Source organism: Microtus pennsylvanicus, chromosome 7, assembly GCF_037038515.1.
Source record: "Microtus pennsylvanicus isolate mMicPen1 chromosome 7, mMicPen1.hap1, whole genome shotgun sequence".
Taxonomy (NCBI): domain Eukaryota; kingdom Metazoa; phylum Chordata; class Mammalia; order Rodentia; family Cricetidae; genus Microtus; species Microtus pennsylvanicus.
This window is the reverse complement of record NC_134585.1, coordinates 110,547,650-110,564,328: the sequence shown is the minus strand read 5'-3', so window position 1 is coordinate 110,564,328 and position 16,679 is coordinate 110,547,650. Positions and strand designations below refer to the sequence as shown.

The window sequence follows — 16,679 nt, the reverse complement described above, 5'->3', positions numbered from 1 at the left end:
GAAAAGCAGTACATGCCTTCAACTAATGAGTCATCTCTACAGCCCACCTCTAGTGCTTCTTAATTTTCAGCATATGAAAATGAAAATCTTGGCATTCTTAAGAAAAAACCCTTAAAATTAGCACTCAGAAAGAATCCTGTTTAGAAATGAACTCTAGCTGCCTTTTATATCATGAGCAAGAACGACTCATTTTGCCACAATGGCTTTAGAGGAAAACAACTCGTGATTTATATTTCTACACTTTGTGATATGTGAAAGAAGAGAGTAGAGACATAAAAATGAATAATATCCTTTTTCTGAAAATTCTTAGATAAAAGAATTTAGTGGCGTAATCAATTGCATCTACTACATTAGACCATATTAAATGCCACTCTATAAAACACATCAGTGAAATTACACTTGGCTTTTTTTTAAAACTTTTTTTTATGTTTGTGTCTTTCACATCATGAATCTCGATCCCATTCATTTCTCTGTCCCTTTGTAACCCCCTAAACAAGCTGCAGTGTGACACAATGAGTCACGTAGCAAAGCCTTCTGTCCATTTATCTTTGATGCAAGTGTTCACTGCAAATAGTCATTGGTCTGGCTCAAGGTCTCTGGTTTTGGATGGATTCTGGGCCCTCACTGGGACTTCTCTTGGATATCCTGTTGTTGCCCTGTGTTGTGGAGATCCTGCAGCTTTGGGACCGCAGGACTGGCCCCTTTATGTGCTCCCATAGATCATAGATGGGGTAGATGTCGGGATGGCTAACTCATAATAACCCTGGCTCTGGGCCTGGGTAGTTGCAGGGATGGTCAGTCTGCCAACTCCCCTCTGGTCTCACTACCAGGGTGAGCTCTCTTGTACTGTCCTGACTCATCCCTTGTAGCAACGAGCAAGGGGCAGGGCCAGTTCTGCTTTCACATAGCTGGGGTTGGCTCTTCCACCCCTGGACCATCAGGGCCAGCTCTACTGTGTTGCCCAGGGGAGGTGTAGGGGCCACTCTCTCAAGTGCTGTAGCTGGTGAGGGGCAAGGATAGCTCTCCTGCTCTTATGACCCCAGAGCCAGCTCTCCCACTCACCACAGGCAGAGGGGTATCTCTACTCTGCCCATGCTGGGGGACGGAGCCAGAACTCCCACTTCATGTTCTTGGGCCTGTTCATCTGGACCCCTGTCAATAGGGTCAGCTCTGCTGTGCTGCCCAGGAGAGATGCAGCACCCACTTTCTTGAGTATATACCTGGTAAGTGGCAGGTTCAGCTTCTTTGCCCACCACAGGTGGTAAGGGTTGTGGGGGAGGGCACCTCTCCTCACTCCCACCATCACTCCGCAGATGAGGGAGGCAGTAAGGGTTGTGGGGGAGGGCACCTCTCCTCACTCCCACCATCACTCTGCAGAGGAGGGAGGTGGTAAGGGTTGTGGGGGAGGGCACCTCTCCTCACTCCCACCATCACTCCGCAGATGAGGGAGGCAGTAAGGGTTGTGGGGGAGGGCACCTCTCCTCACTCCCACCATCACTCCGCAGATGAGAGAGGTGGCACTGCTATGCCCATCTCATGCCCTCAGAGCTGTCTCTCCTTCACCCCGTTCTACAGGGTCAACTGTACTATGCTGCCCAGGCATCCTTCACCCCGTTCTACAGGGTCAACTGTACTATGCTGCCCAGGCAAATGGCCTGTTCTCCCAAGTGCCACAGTTGGTGAAGGGTTGTTCACTTTGTTATTTATAAGCACATATTAAGATGAATAGATTTATTTGTCTAGCCATGGAGTAAGGACACCCTCTAAGCAAAGAACTTCCTAAGTGTGAGAAGAGACTATTGATACTTGCCACTGATTCCTAGGAATGACATCGTGGAAGGAAAGAATGATCTCCCATGTAACCACTTAAGCATGCTGTGGCAAACCCCTCCCCCATTTTCAAAATTAAGTATTTCTATAGAAGACCTGCTATTAAATTTTAGAACTTTAAAAAAAAAGATCCATTTCAGAATCTCATCTTTTAAAGTAACTATAACAATAACAACACCAAAAAAAAAAAAAACCTGAAAAACTGCCATAAAGTTAGTGTTACTACTGCAAGATTCCTGCCAAAAGCAATCACGGTGCCATCTGGTCTGATAACTAAGAGAGCCAAAGAATAGCCATTCGAGTAACAGCTCTTCATCACACCAGTCAGCTCACTGCAGACTACCAGAGCTGAAACTCAGACCCAGTTAATCTGGGACTCAAGCCACATTCTATAATGTACATCTTGAGTACAGACTGTTCTTCTTAATCTAATAAATTATCTTCTGTAAACGAGCTTGTTCTGAGTCGATCGAATATAATCGCGGTGTTGATGTGTTCCTTCTATCTCAGGTGTTTCACACACCTCCACGAGTACTTGGAGTGGACTTGCCCTAAGGCTACTTCACTATTGGGTCTTAGCTTCAGAGGAACCAGATCATTCAGTTAAAGATTTTATAACACACAAATGACTTTCACCTCTTCATCATGTATTCACATTCACTTGGAATGAGTAATAACGAGAGTCATTATCTCAAAAATGTTCAGCAGCATCACTGGCAAATAATATTTGATGCAAGAATAATTTAAACAGGCTAAGTACAAGGGGAAAAAACATTGCATAAACCCCTTTCAGTTGGCCTCCAAATCTGCCTTTGACTTGAAAAACACTAATAAAAAGACATCGTTTCTTTCTTCAACTACTCATGCCTTAGGGAAAATAAAAATATCAAAAGAGCCGATGAGTACTTTGCATATCACATTACATCATTATCAGCAATATATTAGATAACACAATAGAAGGAAAATTAGTAAAGCTTGTCAAAGGACGCAAAACATTGGATATGGCAAGTTACACACCTAGTAAAGACTAAGTTGCTTCCTCGGGATACACACTTGCTTTTAAGAAGTCACTTCAAGCATCTCTCTGACCACAGAGATGCAGGAAGAACCTACATACTAAAGACCACAGTGGGAGTCAAAGATACTTACTTTAGGGATAACTACCAGGAAATGGCATTGATTTATAACAACTAGTATTGAAAATTAATCATAAAATAGAAAATTTTTTTCTGAGTTAGGGTTTCTCTATGTAACAACCTGGTTGTCCTGGAACTTGCTTTGTAGACCAGACTGGTGTCAAACTCACAGAGATCTGCTGGGATCTAACAGCACCCAGCAAAATTAGAATATTCTTTAATATCCTATTTTTCCTAGTAATAGTATCATTTTGATTTTGCAAATAAGGCAGCTAATGTCAGCTTTTATTCTTGTATCCTAATTACCTGCTGAGATACACTTGGCTAATGAAGAAGTCACTCAAACTTAAACTGTATTTGTTCTCTGAAAAATGAGCCTTCAGTTTTCTAACTCTCAAGCATTAGTTTAATAAGATAAATTCACTCACTGATTAATTATTTTCTTTATTTACAGAGCTTCCTTATGGCTAGGAGAAAACAGAGGACCTCTATGCCTTTAAATTTCCAGGTAATATTGAGGTTTCTGGCATCAGCACCTAAAGTTAAAAATCCTCTCTGTAGCCCCCAGAAAGAAGGTAATTTTAGTAGTCTGAACAATGAAGCAATCTGATAAAAGGAAGGAAAGCTCAGAAGTGAAAGTGGTCACTAACAGGAACTGTGTGGTTGTTCCTAACTGTTTACACAGCATTAGAAGCAGACTTCACTCCTTGAAAGAAGACTACAGTCTCTAGACACTTTAAAAGAGAACACACCTTTAATTATATACCTCTAAATTTTAGATTATTATGTTACAATGACCTTAATGCCTTTTGGAAGTACACACTGGTAGTGATGGAAGAGACCACAGGAGTTCAGTCACCCAGTGTCCATGTACTGCCTTCCTCTTTAAAGAATGCAGTAACCATTAGTCCTCCACACAATTTTCCTACTTCTTTTACAATCTTCCCCGTCATACCCTTCTCCTTGTTCCTCCTTCCTTCCTTTTCTTTCCTTAGAAATGTGTCTTTCTATATTGCTAGTGTTGCTAACTCAAGTACTCTGTATCCTCACCTCTCAAGTATTGGGAGTACAGGCATATGCCTCCACTCTGGCCTCCCCTTTTATGTTCTGTATTGAGAAACTCAAAGCTAACTTCTAGAAATCTCAAAGTCAGCACAGAAAGTGGTCCTTTTCTTCTAGTTAAAATAACCACAAAATCAGGTCATAAAAACATAAGGTGTCATATTTAGTATTCCCCAGGGCTATACAGAAAAAGAAAACATTCTGGAAACTATTAACTCAAATAACAAACTTACTCAACATAGTATGTTCCATACTGAGGGTCCTCTATTTTCTCCCAGCCATAAGGAAGCTCTGTAAATAAAGAACAAAATTAATCAGTGAGTGAATTTACTTTATTAAATTAATGCTTGAGATTTAGAAAGCTGAGGGTCACGTCTCAGAGAACAAAACAGTTTTAGTTTGAGTCGCTTTTTCAATAGCCAATTTATCTCAGCAGGTAATTAGGATACTAGAACAAAAGTTGACCTTTGCTGGGTGTGGTGATGCAAGCCTTTAATTCCAGCACTCAGGAGGCAGAATCAAGTGGATTTCTGAAGTTTCTGGCCACCCTGATCTACATAGTGAGTTCTAGGCCAGGGGAAGCTATCTAGTAGAAGCCTGTCTTAAACAAACAAACAAACAAAAAAGCACACACACACACACACACACACACACACACACACAAAAGCTAACTTATGAAAAAATAACATTAAAGTAAAAATGTTATCTGAATACAAGACATAAAATTAATAGTTATTAGGGTGCTGAAGGGGCTGAGAGGTTAAGTAACTCAGGTTAAGAACTTCAGATCCATTCATTCTTAGCTTTCTACTGCCTGTAGCTCTAGTTCCTGGGAATCTAATGCCAGATCACCTTCACACAGAAATAAGCGCAAGATGTATCTTATTCTTAGGTCTAATTTATATATCTTTGTAGTACATTTTAACTTAATATTTCCTTTGCTAAATAAAATAAAATGTAGACCAAAAAATGCCTTGTCTTTTTGTTAATCACAGATAATTTGGCAGAACAGAGGAAAAGTTATATGCAAAGAGAGATAGATGAGTCTTATAAGTGCCAATTACAAGAATCCAAGTGTGCCATATTAAGAAATTACATGCATTGTTCATATGAGTATGGAGGACAAAGGACATTAGGTATTTTTCTCTAGAGCCCCCCCCCCTTATTTTTCAATTGCATTTATTTGTGTGTGTGTGTGGGTGGGTGTGGGTGTGGTATGTGTACATGAGTGTGTGCCATGTACACACATGCTAAGGATGTGTGTGATGGTCAAAAGACAACTTTCAGGAAATGGTTCTATCCATCTACCATGTGGGTGATGGGAATTGAACTCAAGTGGTCAGATGAGATAGCTAAGCTATCTCACTGGCCTTTTACCTTAGCTTTTGAGACAAGGTCTCTCACTGAATAAAGCTCATCATTTCAAGTAGGCGTGTTAGCCAGGGAGTACCCAGGGATCCATCAGTCTCTGACCTACAAGGACAGGGTGACAGGGACACATAGCTATGCCTGTCTTGTATATGGATGTTGGAAATTCATGCTCAGGTCATCTTTATTGCACAACACGAATTCCCACCAACTTAGCCACCACCAGGCTTGTGATCTTTATTTTGATTATAATAGGAGTGATTAAGCAGGACTATGACATGATTAAATTTATATTTGTATGAGATTATCGGCCATCAGTAACAGGAAGAAACAGACAGAATGGAGTGATATAAAAGCAAATAAAACCATGAATAGACTAGGCAATAAATTATGAAGGCTGGAAGTAAGGCACTGGTAGTAGGAGCAAGGAGAAGGGGCATGTTAGAGATAAGGAAGTCAGAGGGATAGGATCGAAATTACTATAGAGATCAGAGGAGAAAAGAGTGGGAGAGGAGGCCACGGTGATTTCCTCAGTTTCTAGTTCTCCTGGCATAAAAATGATGAACGTGTAATACCTTGTGGCTGTGACAAAATACCTAATGAAGCAACTTACGGAAGGAAGAGTTTGTTTAGGCTCATAATTTAAGGGCATAGGCCATGATCGTGGGGAAGGCATGGAGCAGGAATGTGAAACAGCTGGTCTGACAGTCAGGAACCAGAGTTCAGCTCACTTTCTCCTTTTTATTCAGTCTGGGATTCCTACCCAATTGATGATGCTATCCATATTCTAGGAGATCTTCCCTCTGCAGATAACCTTTCTGAAAGCAATCCTCACAGAAGTACGCAAGTCAAATTCAACCGATTTTTATAATCTTTGATAACAAAGATTAATTACTACAACACATTATCAAGTACTTACTAATAACTAATATGAAAAACTGTTACAGGAACTAAAAATATAAAATTAAGATTTAGAAGAACTTAGGAGACAGAAGAAGCATTTAAAAAGCCTTAATACACACAAGTAGACACTTAAGAAATGGTTAAGTTTTTAAAAGCTACAATACTAGAACTTAGTACTTAACAGCAACAAAAAGGGAAGAGTGAGGGAAAAGCTTAGAAAAACCAGTTTTTTACTCAAACAAAAGAGAGGATTATCATTTGTTAAAGGCAAGAAGGAAAGGCATTCCATATATGTAGTCTGAACACATCCTGATAGAGGTATCTATGAAGCTTCTGGCAATACGGACCTAGATTTAACAGACAAGCATAGAAAGATAGACATTTGGTAGACACCATGGGAACAGCCATGGCAATGGTAAGACTGCTGAAACTGTGAACAGAGAGAGGTGAAAGATAAACAGTCTGAGAAACACTGACATAGTAGAAACTGGAATGATAAATTACGGTCTATGGGAAAGGGTCAAAGACAGAGGGCATGACCAGCACAAATAAAGCTGTGTGAGGCAGTGAGGAAGACCTGTCAGAAGCTATCAAGACAGACAATCAGGTTGTTGGTAATTTTAAGAAAAGCAGTTCTAGGCTGGGCATAGTGGCACATGCCATTAATCAAAGCACTCGGGCGGTAAATGTAAGTAGATCTTTGTTAGCCTGAAGCCAGCCTGATCTACACAGAGAGTTAGTTACAGGCCAGCCAGAGCTACATAGTGAGACCTTGCCTCAAAAAAGGAAAAAAGAGCCAGATAGTGGTGACACATAACTTTAATTCCAGCTCTTGGGAGGCAGAGGCAGTTGGATCTCCAAGTTTGAGGCCAGCCTGGTCTACAGAATGAGTTCCAAGACCGCCAGAGATATATACAGAAAAACCCTGTTGAGGAGGGAAGCACTTTGTTGAAAAGGCAGGGTTAGGGGTGGGTGCTAAATGCAAGACTATTACAATCACTATAATTTTAAAAATAGAAGTAGAATCCTTAACAAGAGATAACCAAAAAAGAAAAATTTGTAAAAAAGATAGTATAAGAACTGTATAAAAGATCTAGGGTCAAAGGCAAGAGAAATATGTTTATTTGGGGAATGGGAAAGACCTAACTAACCTCACTATCTTTTCCTCTGTTAGAAACAGAAGCATTCCCCCCAAAAACAGCTGACTCAAAAAAGCAAAACTAATTTTGGCATATTATGCAGCTGGATGGTTCTAATGCCCATGAATTTATCCTTTCCCTTTTCTCTCTTTCAAAATGAATTTTTTCTTATTTAAATGTATGAATTACAACTGCTTTTTCATGATGGAGGCCTATTCAGCTGGTAATTTCCTATTATCACTCTCTAAGCTCCAAAATGATTCAACATTCAATATATTTATAAGATGACTTTGGCAAAAATTTACTCTTAATTGTTCTTTCATCATATAAGAAATGGGTGGGTTGAGAGTAGAATAGAATACTGATGTTGTATTTTCTAAGATAATTACTTTGGCCAAAATACTAATTATTTTATTTGAATGGAAGATAAATATATTCATCTGTTGAATCATCAGATAGTGTGGAGACATAGCTGGGTTCAAATTTCAGAAGAATGGGAAAGAAAGGATACATTTTAGAATTGGTGAGGTTTGCCTAGAAGATCTGAAATGATCAGTGGATGGCAAACAGTATCTTATACACTCCTACGTTCAAGATATTATCTTTTTAACATATACTCTATATAAAGCATGATCAAGAAGATATATATATATTCATATATATATATATATATATACACACACACACATACACCCACCCTCTTCCTCTCTCTCTCTCTCTCTCTCTCTCTCTCTCTCTCTCTCTCTCTCTCTCTCTCTCTCTCTCTTTCTCTCCCTTCCTCCCTGATATAATCTTTAGTGAAAACAGTCAACCGCAGGGCTACTCCTTCCTGTGAAGGGAGACAAAGTACACAGAGAAAGTGGTAAAAGTTGCTGAGCATAAAAGATAGAGACTCAAGGGTCCAAAATCAGGACCTCCCCACCAGATTATGCAGGCAATACTGGAATGTATATCTAGCTGTAACCCTTCTACTGAAGGTGTTTAACTATTCTTGGAAGAAATGTATTTTTCATGAACCTCCTTGGTTTGTTTGTTTATGTGTATCTATGTGAACACGTACCACAGTGCCCATGTAGAGGTTAGAGCACAACTTTCAGCAGCTAGTTCTCTCCTTTTACCATATGGATTGGGAAATGAAAGCAGTAGTCAGATTTGGCAGCAAGTCATCTTTACCTGCTGAGCCATTGGGTGACCCATATGTCTACTTTTGAGAGTAAAAGAGGGCACTATAAATAATTATACTGTGACAAAGAAATAGTCTGAATTTCTCAAATTCTATAGAGAAGCATAAAAGAAACATTTTCTATTTCTTTGAGCCCCTCAGTTCCTTCCATAAAGTAAAAAGTATCTTCCCTGAGTAGTGAGCTTTACAGAATACACTCAATACGGCTGAGACTCTAGGAACTCCTGTTTCAGATGCTACCTGCTTGTTGAGAAACATTCTAGTCTGTCCTCTACCTTGCCTGCCTCAGGGGAGAGAGTACAGGTGCTTAATGCTGCTTCCTACAGAAGTAAATCAGAGAGCATCCATATAGATGCAGGACTCCATACTCACTGGCTAGTCCACATCTGACCTCATGTCTCTAGTTTGTATTTAGTTTTATTGTGACTCTAAACTAGTAGATGAAGACAACTCTTTATCTCCTTCTACAGAACATTACAGAATTAAAAAAAAAAACATACTGTTTGTGAGAGTCATCAAATTAATCTAAAAGACATCACAGCTTCTCTCCCTGCCTCCTCTAGTCTGGGAACTTCCCCCCTCTGTGGCAGTCTGAATGTACTGGCCCCATAATTTAATAGGGGAGTGGCACTATTAGAAGGTACGGCTTTGTTAGCGTGCGTTGGCCTTGTTTGAAACCTGTCTTGAGGTCACAGAGAAGAATTTTAGCATGTTGCCTAGAGATCTTGCGACAAAAAGTAGCTGCCTTTTGCCCTTGTCCAAAGAGTCTGCCTGGGGCTAAAGTGAGGCGTTTTAGACTAATCCTGCTGATGGGAGAGATCTCAGAACAGCCTAGTCTAGACTCTGTTGTGTGGTCGCTAGTGTCCCTGCTTATAATGACTTACAATGAAAAGGAGCAAGCTGAGTGGAGTAAATTACAAAATGTACATTTTGAGGAGAAAAAGAGCACTAGTAAATGGAATGGAGCTAAATCTTGTGTTCAAGGAAATAAATGAATTAAGAAATGGAATATAGGAAGTGGTGACCTTATAGCAAGATCCCACCCAGTTAAATTTCCAACTTGTGAAAAGGAACTAAAGAAGAGCTCAGAGTCAGTGTGGTGGGGCAGGCCTTCCATTCCTTTACTCAGAAGGCAAAGGCTGGTGGATCTCTGAGTTTCAGGCTAGTCTGGTCTACAGAACAAATTTCAGGACAACCAAGCTTAGGCAGTAAAAGACAGAAAGCTGGTGAAAATTATTTGAACTAAGGGACCATCTTCCAGCCCCAGCAAGCAGCAGAACTTAGCAGCTTCGGCCATGAGGTTCTGGTTTAAGAGTTAAGGAATGAAGCCATGGAGGCCAGGCATGTATCATGGTGTCGTTGAATGGAGGCCTAGTAGAGAGGCCATTACGTGAAGCTGTGAAGTTGAATCCTGAATTGCACTGGAGAACCCAAGATGTTAGAGATGCCAGAGTCATGGGATACCTGCCCATGAGAGCTGCTAACAGGGAGTGGAACCAGCCCAAGAGAATAAGTATGTTACAGTCAACAAACCTGAATGGCTTGGAGATCTGAAGAACATTTTGACATCAGACATGCAAATTCAGAGTTTGGAGTTTGTCCAATTGGTTTTTGATCTTGCTTTGGTCCAGTACACACATATTTAATATGTATTTAATAAAGCATATGTAAAGCCAGATGTTTAAAAACAAGAAGACCACATAATTGTGAGTACTTTAATACCCCTGAAAATACCTCATGTGAGGTATCTGAGAATGCCAGCTCAACTTCTATTTACTTATTGTATTATTAGCTTGGGCATAGATGTTTGTATTATCTTCAATCAGCAGTACTTCTGCTTAACTCTCTTAAAGCAACATTCCATTGTGTGTGGGTTGCTTTAAAAGCTACATATCACAAGTTCAAATGGGCAGAAATAAACTGCAAGACTTCAGTGACCTGGAATGGTGTCATGGTCGACATGTTCTAGATAATGTATGTGACAATTTCGATAATGGAATGAGTAAGAGTGCCATTAACAAAATGGTACTCAAAATAGTGAAGTTTATCTTATATAAATATTTTTACTTTCAAGAATGCTATGAAAACAAGTTTCAATGTGCTAACATCTTGGAGACTACTGGTGTTAGGATGCGTCAGAAGAGTAGAAGAGAGGAGGTTATAAACAAAAGCCTTTAATCCTAGAGTACAGGGGAGTGGCACAGTGACTGCGGAGGTCTGAAACATGCCTAGGCTACAAAGCAACACATTATTTCTAAAACCTCATTGGCACACATATATGTGTTTACAGGAAATTTTTTTCAGGTTTTCAATACATTGATAATTTTCACAAATACATTGACAAAACAAAAAAAAATAACAAAAGAAAATGAAAACAAAAACAACCAACCTCCAAGAAATGAGAGCTTCCTAGGGCACAAGAAGAGGTAAAAACTGCTAGCCCCGGCCTAATGTGCAAGAAAAATGGAGTCTATGAAATAAAGAAGCCAAAGATGTCAAATTTACTTTAAATATGTGCATTTGACATGCCAATGAGACAACTAAAAATAGGTTCAAAAGCAATAGGAAACACAGAAATCTAGTTCACAAAGAAGGGCAAAATACTAAAGATTAAGTGGGTCAGTCAATAGAGTGAGAGGAATAAATACCTCCCACCAAACAGAAAATGCAGAGAATTGAGCAGAAATTGAATTAGGGAGTAAGAAAGACAACAAATCAACAAGATAGGCAAAGACTAATGAATATGCCCAATCTGAAAAGTCAGTTTTTAAAGTATTACATGTTGTAGTTTATCTATACAATGGCTTACTTCAACATCACAAAGGACTTACTATGAAAGCCTTATAGACAAAGAAGATAAAATACAAAAAAAAAATTTATAAAGAAAATACAGGGGCTGAGCAAGGGTGCCTACCACCAAGCCTGACCACCTGAGATTGATTCTTGGAACTCAAACAACAGGAGGGAACAGAATTATTTCCATTCATCTCACCTGCCTTCTCCTTTACCCTCCACATCCCACGTGCTGGAATTATAAGCATGTGCCACCAAGCCCAGCCTTCTCCCCTGTTTTCTTTCTAATTAATTAATATTTTATCGTTTGTGTGTGTAAGCTGGTGCCTACAGAATCCAGAAGAGGGTGTTGAATTCCCTGGAAATAGTTACAAGCTATTGTGGGGTCCCTCATCCCCTTGCCTCATAGTTTATCCCTATTCCTAAGTATCAGCTCACGACATCTAGAAAGACATATTACCCAGAACCCCTAGTAGCCACACCTATCTGGATGACAAAATAATTCCCTACCAGGCAATAAATAGTCATCACATTCTCCTAAGAACCAAGGAACAAACATCCAACCAACAAAGACAAGATGATATTATCAGGATTGGGAATTACCTTCCCAAACCTGGGTGCCCAAATGTCAGATAAAAACAAAATCAGTAACAGCCAGGACAATGTGTCTCCACTAGAGCCCAGTACTCTAGCACAGTAGGCCCCAAGCATTGTAATATAGCTGAAGCACAAGACAAAGACAGTATGATAGCTTTATAAATATGACTGAGAACCTTAAGAGGAAATGAATAAATCCCTTAAGGAAATCTATAAAAATACAAACATTAAAAGGAAGTGGAAACAGAGCCAACATAGGAAACTCAAACTGAGGTAATTGTAGAATGAAAGATTTAGGAACTCAAACATGAACTTCAGAAGCAAGTCTCACCAACAGAATACGATGGAAGAAAGAATCTTAAGCATTAAAGACGTAGTAGAAGAAATGAACATCTCAGTCAAATAAAAAGTTAAATCTAAAAAAAAACTCATTGCACAAAGCATCCAGGAAATCTGGGACACTATAAAAAGACCAAAGCAAAGAATAACAGGAATAGAGGAAAATGAAGAAAGCCAGGAAATATTTTCAACAAAATCATAGAAGTAAATTTCCCTAACCTAAAGAAGGAAATGTCTACCAAGGCACAGGAAGCATATAGAACACCAAATAGATTAGAGCAGAAAATAAATTCCCCTCTACACTTAATAATAAAACACTAAGTGTACAGAACAAAGAAAGAATATTAAAAGCTGCAAGGGGGAAAGACCAAGTAATATATAAAGGCAGACCTATTAGATTAACACCGGACTTCTCAATGGAAGCTAAAAGAGCCTGGACAGATGTTCTACAGACTCTGAGGCCAGAGATGCCAGGCTCAACAACTATACTCAGCAAAACATTCACTCACAATAGATGAAGAAAATAAAGACATTTCATGAAAAATCAAATTTAGCAGTCTTTATCTATAATTTCAGCCCTACAGAAAGTGATAGAAGAAAAATTCCAACCTAAAGATGTAAACACACCAAAGAGAACAAAAGAAAAGCCTGGTGGTGGTGGCGCACACCTTTAATCCCAGCACTCGGAGGCAGAGGTAGGCGGATCTCTGTGAGTTAGAGGCCAGCCGGGTCTACAAGAGCTAGTTCCAGGACAGGACCAAAAACTACGGAGAAATTTCGAGACAGGTTGGGGACAGAAGAATGTAAGAGCCAAAGGGGATGAAGTGTTTTTATGGGATTCGTGGGTGTACAAACAAGAGCTTCTGCTTCTTGTGTCTTCTCTAGGTTCCTTTCCTTCTGTTTGCTTTTGACTAATTTTAATGTGTTAGTTTTATTTTATTACATTTTATTTTAATTAATTTTGTTATTATCCTTTAGAAACCTGTTTGTTTTCTAATGAGAAACAGAGAGGTGGATGGATCTGGAGAAAAGGGATGTACTGGTAGAAATAAAAGGGGGGGGGGATTGTAAACAGGATATACTACATGAGAAAAAAATTCAATTTTCTATAAAAGGAAAAAACTATAAGAAACACAAAGACACTAACATTCAAAAAGAAAATTCATAAAAACATAAAATTAGAAACGATTACATAATCAAAAAACCAATAATCACCAAAAAAATGTCCAAACAAGCAATATAAGACAAACTATCTACACAAATACCATTGAGTTGTGCTTTGTGTTGGCCATCTACTGCTGGGTATAGATTAATATGCCAAGTCAGACTCCACTAGAGAAAAAAAAATTTTCCTTGAAAGCAGATGTCAATTGGAAATTGACAATTTACAAAATTACAATGATTTTTTTTACTACCTTATTCATTTTTATAGTCACTAACTCAGTATTTCTATAACTTTTAGGAAATTCACAAATAATCTCTATTCCCATCTTCTTCCTGAGACAACTCCTAACCTTTTCTGTTTCCTTGGATTTCATTACTTTCTTATATAGAGAATAGTACAGTCTGGTCTTTTGCATCTAATCTTTTTTTACTTTGGACAGTATAATTGCATTTCATATATAAATATATATTATTTAGTTTAATTGCTAAATATTAGTTAACTGTAGAGTTATATTACATTTTACATACTCATTATGCAAATAGTTGTTTCCACTTTAGGTGTATTTATTGATAGTGTTAACTATAAATTCTTACCTATAAGCTTTTGAGTATGCACACACACATATACACATAAACACTTTTCATTCTTCCTGGGTAGATACAGAGAAACGGAATTGGAAAATCATATGGTGGACAAATTTAACTTTTAAGAAACTGGCAAAATGGTTTTCAAAATGGCTATACCATTTACATTCTGTACATCAATAAGGAAGAGCTACTGTTTCTCTAGTTATCTTTTTTATTCTTGCAGTCATTCCAGTGTGTTAACCACTCAAACTGTTTTCAGCAACTTTTTCATGTATATTTTGATCATTTGTGTGCCTTCTTTGGTAAATGATTATTTAAATATGGTGTCCATTTTTAAAATCATTGAGTTATAAATTTTATAGGAGATGGAACAGTGGCTCAGCTGTCGAGAGCACTTGCTGCTCTTGCAAAGGACGCTGGTTCAGTTTCCAGGACCTACATGGTGACCTTCTCTAACTCTAGTCCCAGCGATATCGGCTCCCCTCTTCTGGCCTGTATAGGCAATGGACGCAAGTGGTACACAAGACATTCAAGAAAACAAAGAAACCACTCATCCACAGAGTGCTTTTTTAAAATCCTCAAACAGTTCTTTATAGATCTTTACCAGAATTGCTCTGTTAGACACTGCAAAATCTGAGACTTGATCTATTAATTTTCTTATCTCCCTTTACCACGGTTCCATAAGAGCTCTACCACTGACTTATAGCACTAGCTATATGAAATTTAAATACATTTTCAAATTTTTAGACACTAAGTTGTCCAGATTGGTCTTAAATCTGAAATCCTTCTGCCCCAGCTTCATAAGTAGCTAGAATTATAAAACTGTGATACCAGGCTTGGCCTGATTTATTTTCTTAGTGATGTCTTTTAATGAACATTTAAAAATTTAAAATTAAGTGCAAAACAACAATTTCTTCTAGTCTTTTTGTAGTTTGTATAGAAACTACCAATCTTCACTTTATGAATACATTCTATATTTTCTTCTAAAAGTTTTATGGCTTAGCTTTATGACTAGGTTTTTTATTTATCTTATTATTTTATTTATTAAAAATTAATTTTTGTGTAAGAAATGAAATATAGGTGAAGTTTGCTTTTCAGTAAGCTCTGTTTTATTTATATATTCTGTAGTACTAGCAATGGAAACCAGGGTCTTATACACAAAATGCCAACTTGTTCCAGTAACATTTGTTGAAGATACTTTCTTCTCAGAAAATTGATTCTTGGCAAATTAATTGTAAATCAAGTGACTAGAGATATATCCCACTATCTATTTTGTAGCAAACTTTTCTTTTGGCTACAATGATCTGTTTTCTTACACTGATCGTATTTGTCCTACAACTGTCTGGATTACTATATCTTACAGGAAGTCTTTAGATACATGGCCTATGCTCTGCATTAGACATAATGAAGCTCTACCTAATTTACTGAATATAATTTTAAAACTTCAACTTTAGGACATACATTAAAAAAGCAGCAGAGACATTTTTCTTTTTAAAGAAGGTGAAAAATTCTTATAAGCTTATATAACATAATTACTACCACCAGGTAATTAAGATTACAATCAACTGCTTATGAATATTACTATTTTTGCTTAGGGTATTGGAAAACTCATTATCTAAGCAAGAAAAGTAGGGAAGGATTAAGAGAATAAGCCTAGTATAAAAGGCTTCTGAATCTCTACCTCCATCTTCACAGTCTTCGGGGGCTTTGGCTTTCTTGCAGAGACGAGGATCCAACCAGGTGGTTGTCTTGGTATTATGACTGTGGAATAAAGATCTCAATTAGAAATAGTAAAATAAAGAGGGAGGAAAGTATTGAAAAAGCAAAGACTCAACTAGAAAGATTATGCTATTAGAGCATTTACCTCCTACAGGCTCCATTTGTATACCACAGACTCAATAATCCAACTGTTCCCAATCCATTGCTTAGAAATCGCCAGAACAGAAAGGTAATGCCAGAGGAACAAATTTGAGAATGAAGAACTTAGAGAAGGGATCAAATGCCATTTTGATAATGATAAATTTACTTAAACAGTCAAAACCATTTCAAACGGTGGGTACATAGCCACATAACTGTGTATTGCTAGTTAGAAAAGCTGAACTAAAAATCACGTTTCCTTGCTGCAGGAATTACTTTTGTTAAAAAAGTAATGTAACATTTTGTTTTGTTTTGTTTTTGAGTATATGTGATTTCATGGGGACTGAAAACAAACAGAGCTTCTGTCCTTGTAGAGGGTCTTTAAAATAAGATAAATTTTACAAGATTTAAAGTGGCTGTTTCTGTAACATATCACTGAAAAGTCATGGCTCTGGTTAAACACCACTCTATAAAACTGTATTTTCACTAACATGGATCACCTGAAACAAACAAACAAAAAAGGTAGAATAAAACAGAAAGATTATGTCATTGCTCCTTTTTGTAAAACAGACCAAAAATGGTCCCAGAGAACAATGTGTTTAATTTCATTATAGGCCACATTTAGTCAGCTTCAGGCCAAGTCACCATGCAAGGCAATAATGCTGAAACTATTAAAGTGCAGAAAAAACAAGCAATGTTCAAAGTCCCTGAAACAGGGGT

The 16,679-nt window shown here is 38.0% G+C and overlaps 1 protein-coding gene across 2 annotated transcripts in view; it reads right to left on the bottom strand.

Annotated features, from left to right (window-relative positions):
* Magi3 (membrane associated guanylate kinase, WW and PDZ domain containing 3) overlaps nt 1-16,679 on the bottom strand; it is a 205,077-nt gene that overhangs the window by 55,932 nt on the left and 132,466 nt on the right. For both annotated transcript variants that reach the window (XM_075981725.1, XM_075981724.1), the window contains exons 6-7: nt 15,784-15,863; nt 4,262-4,319 (exon numbers count right to left, since the gene is read on the bottom strand). In XM_075981725.1, the coding sequence (XP_075837840.1) occupies nt 4,262-4,319; nt 15,784-15,863 (138 nt within the window). The remainder of the gene's footprint in view (nt 1-4,261; nt 4,320-15,783; nt 15,864-16,679) is intronic.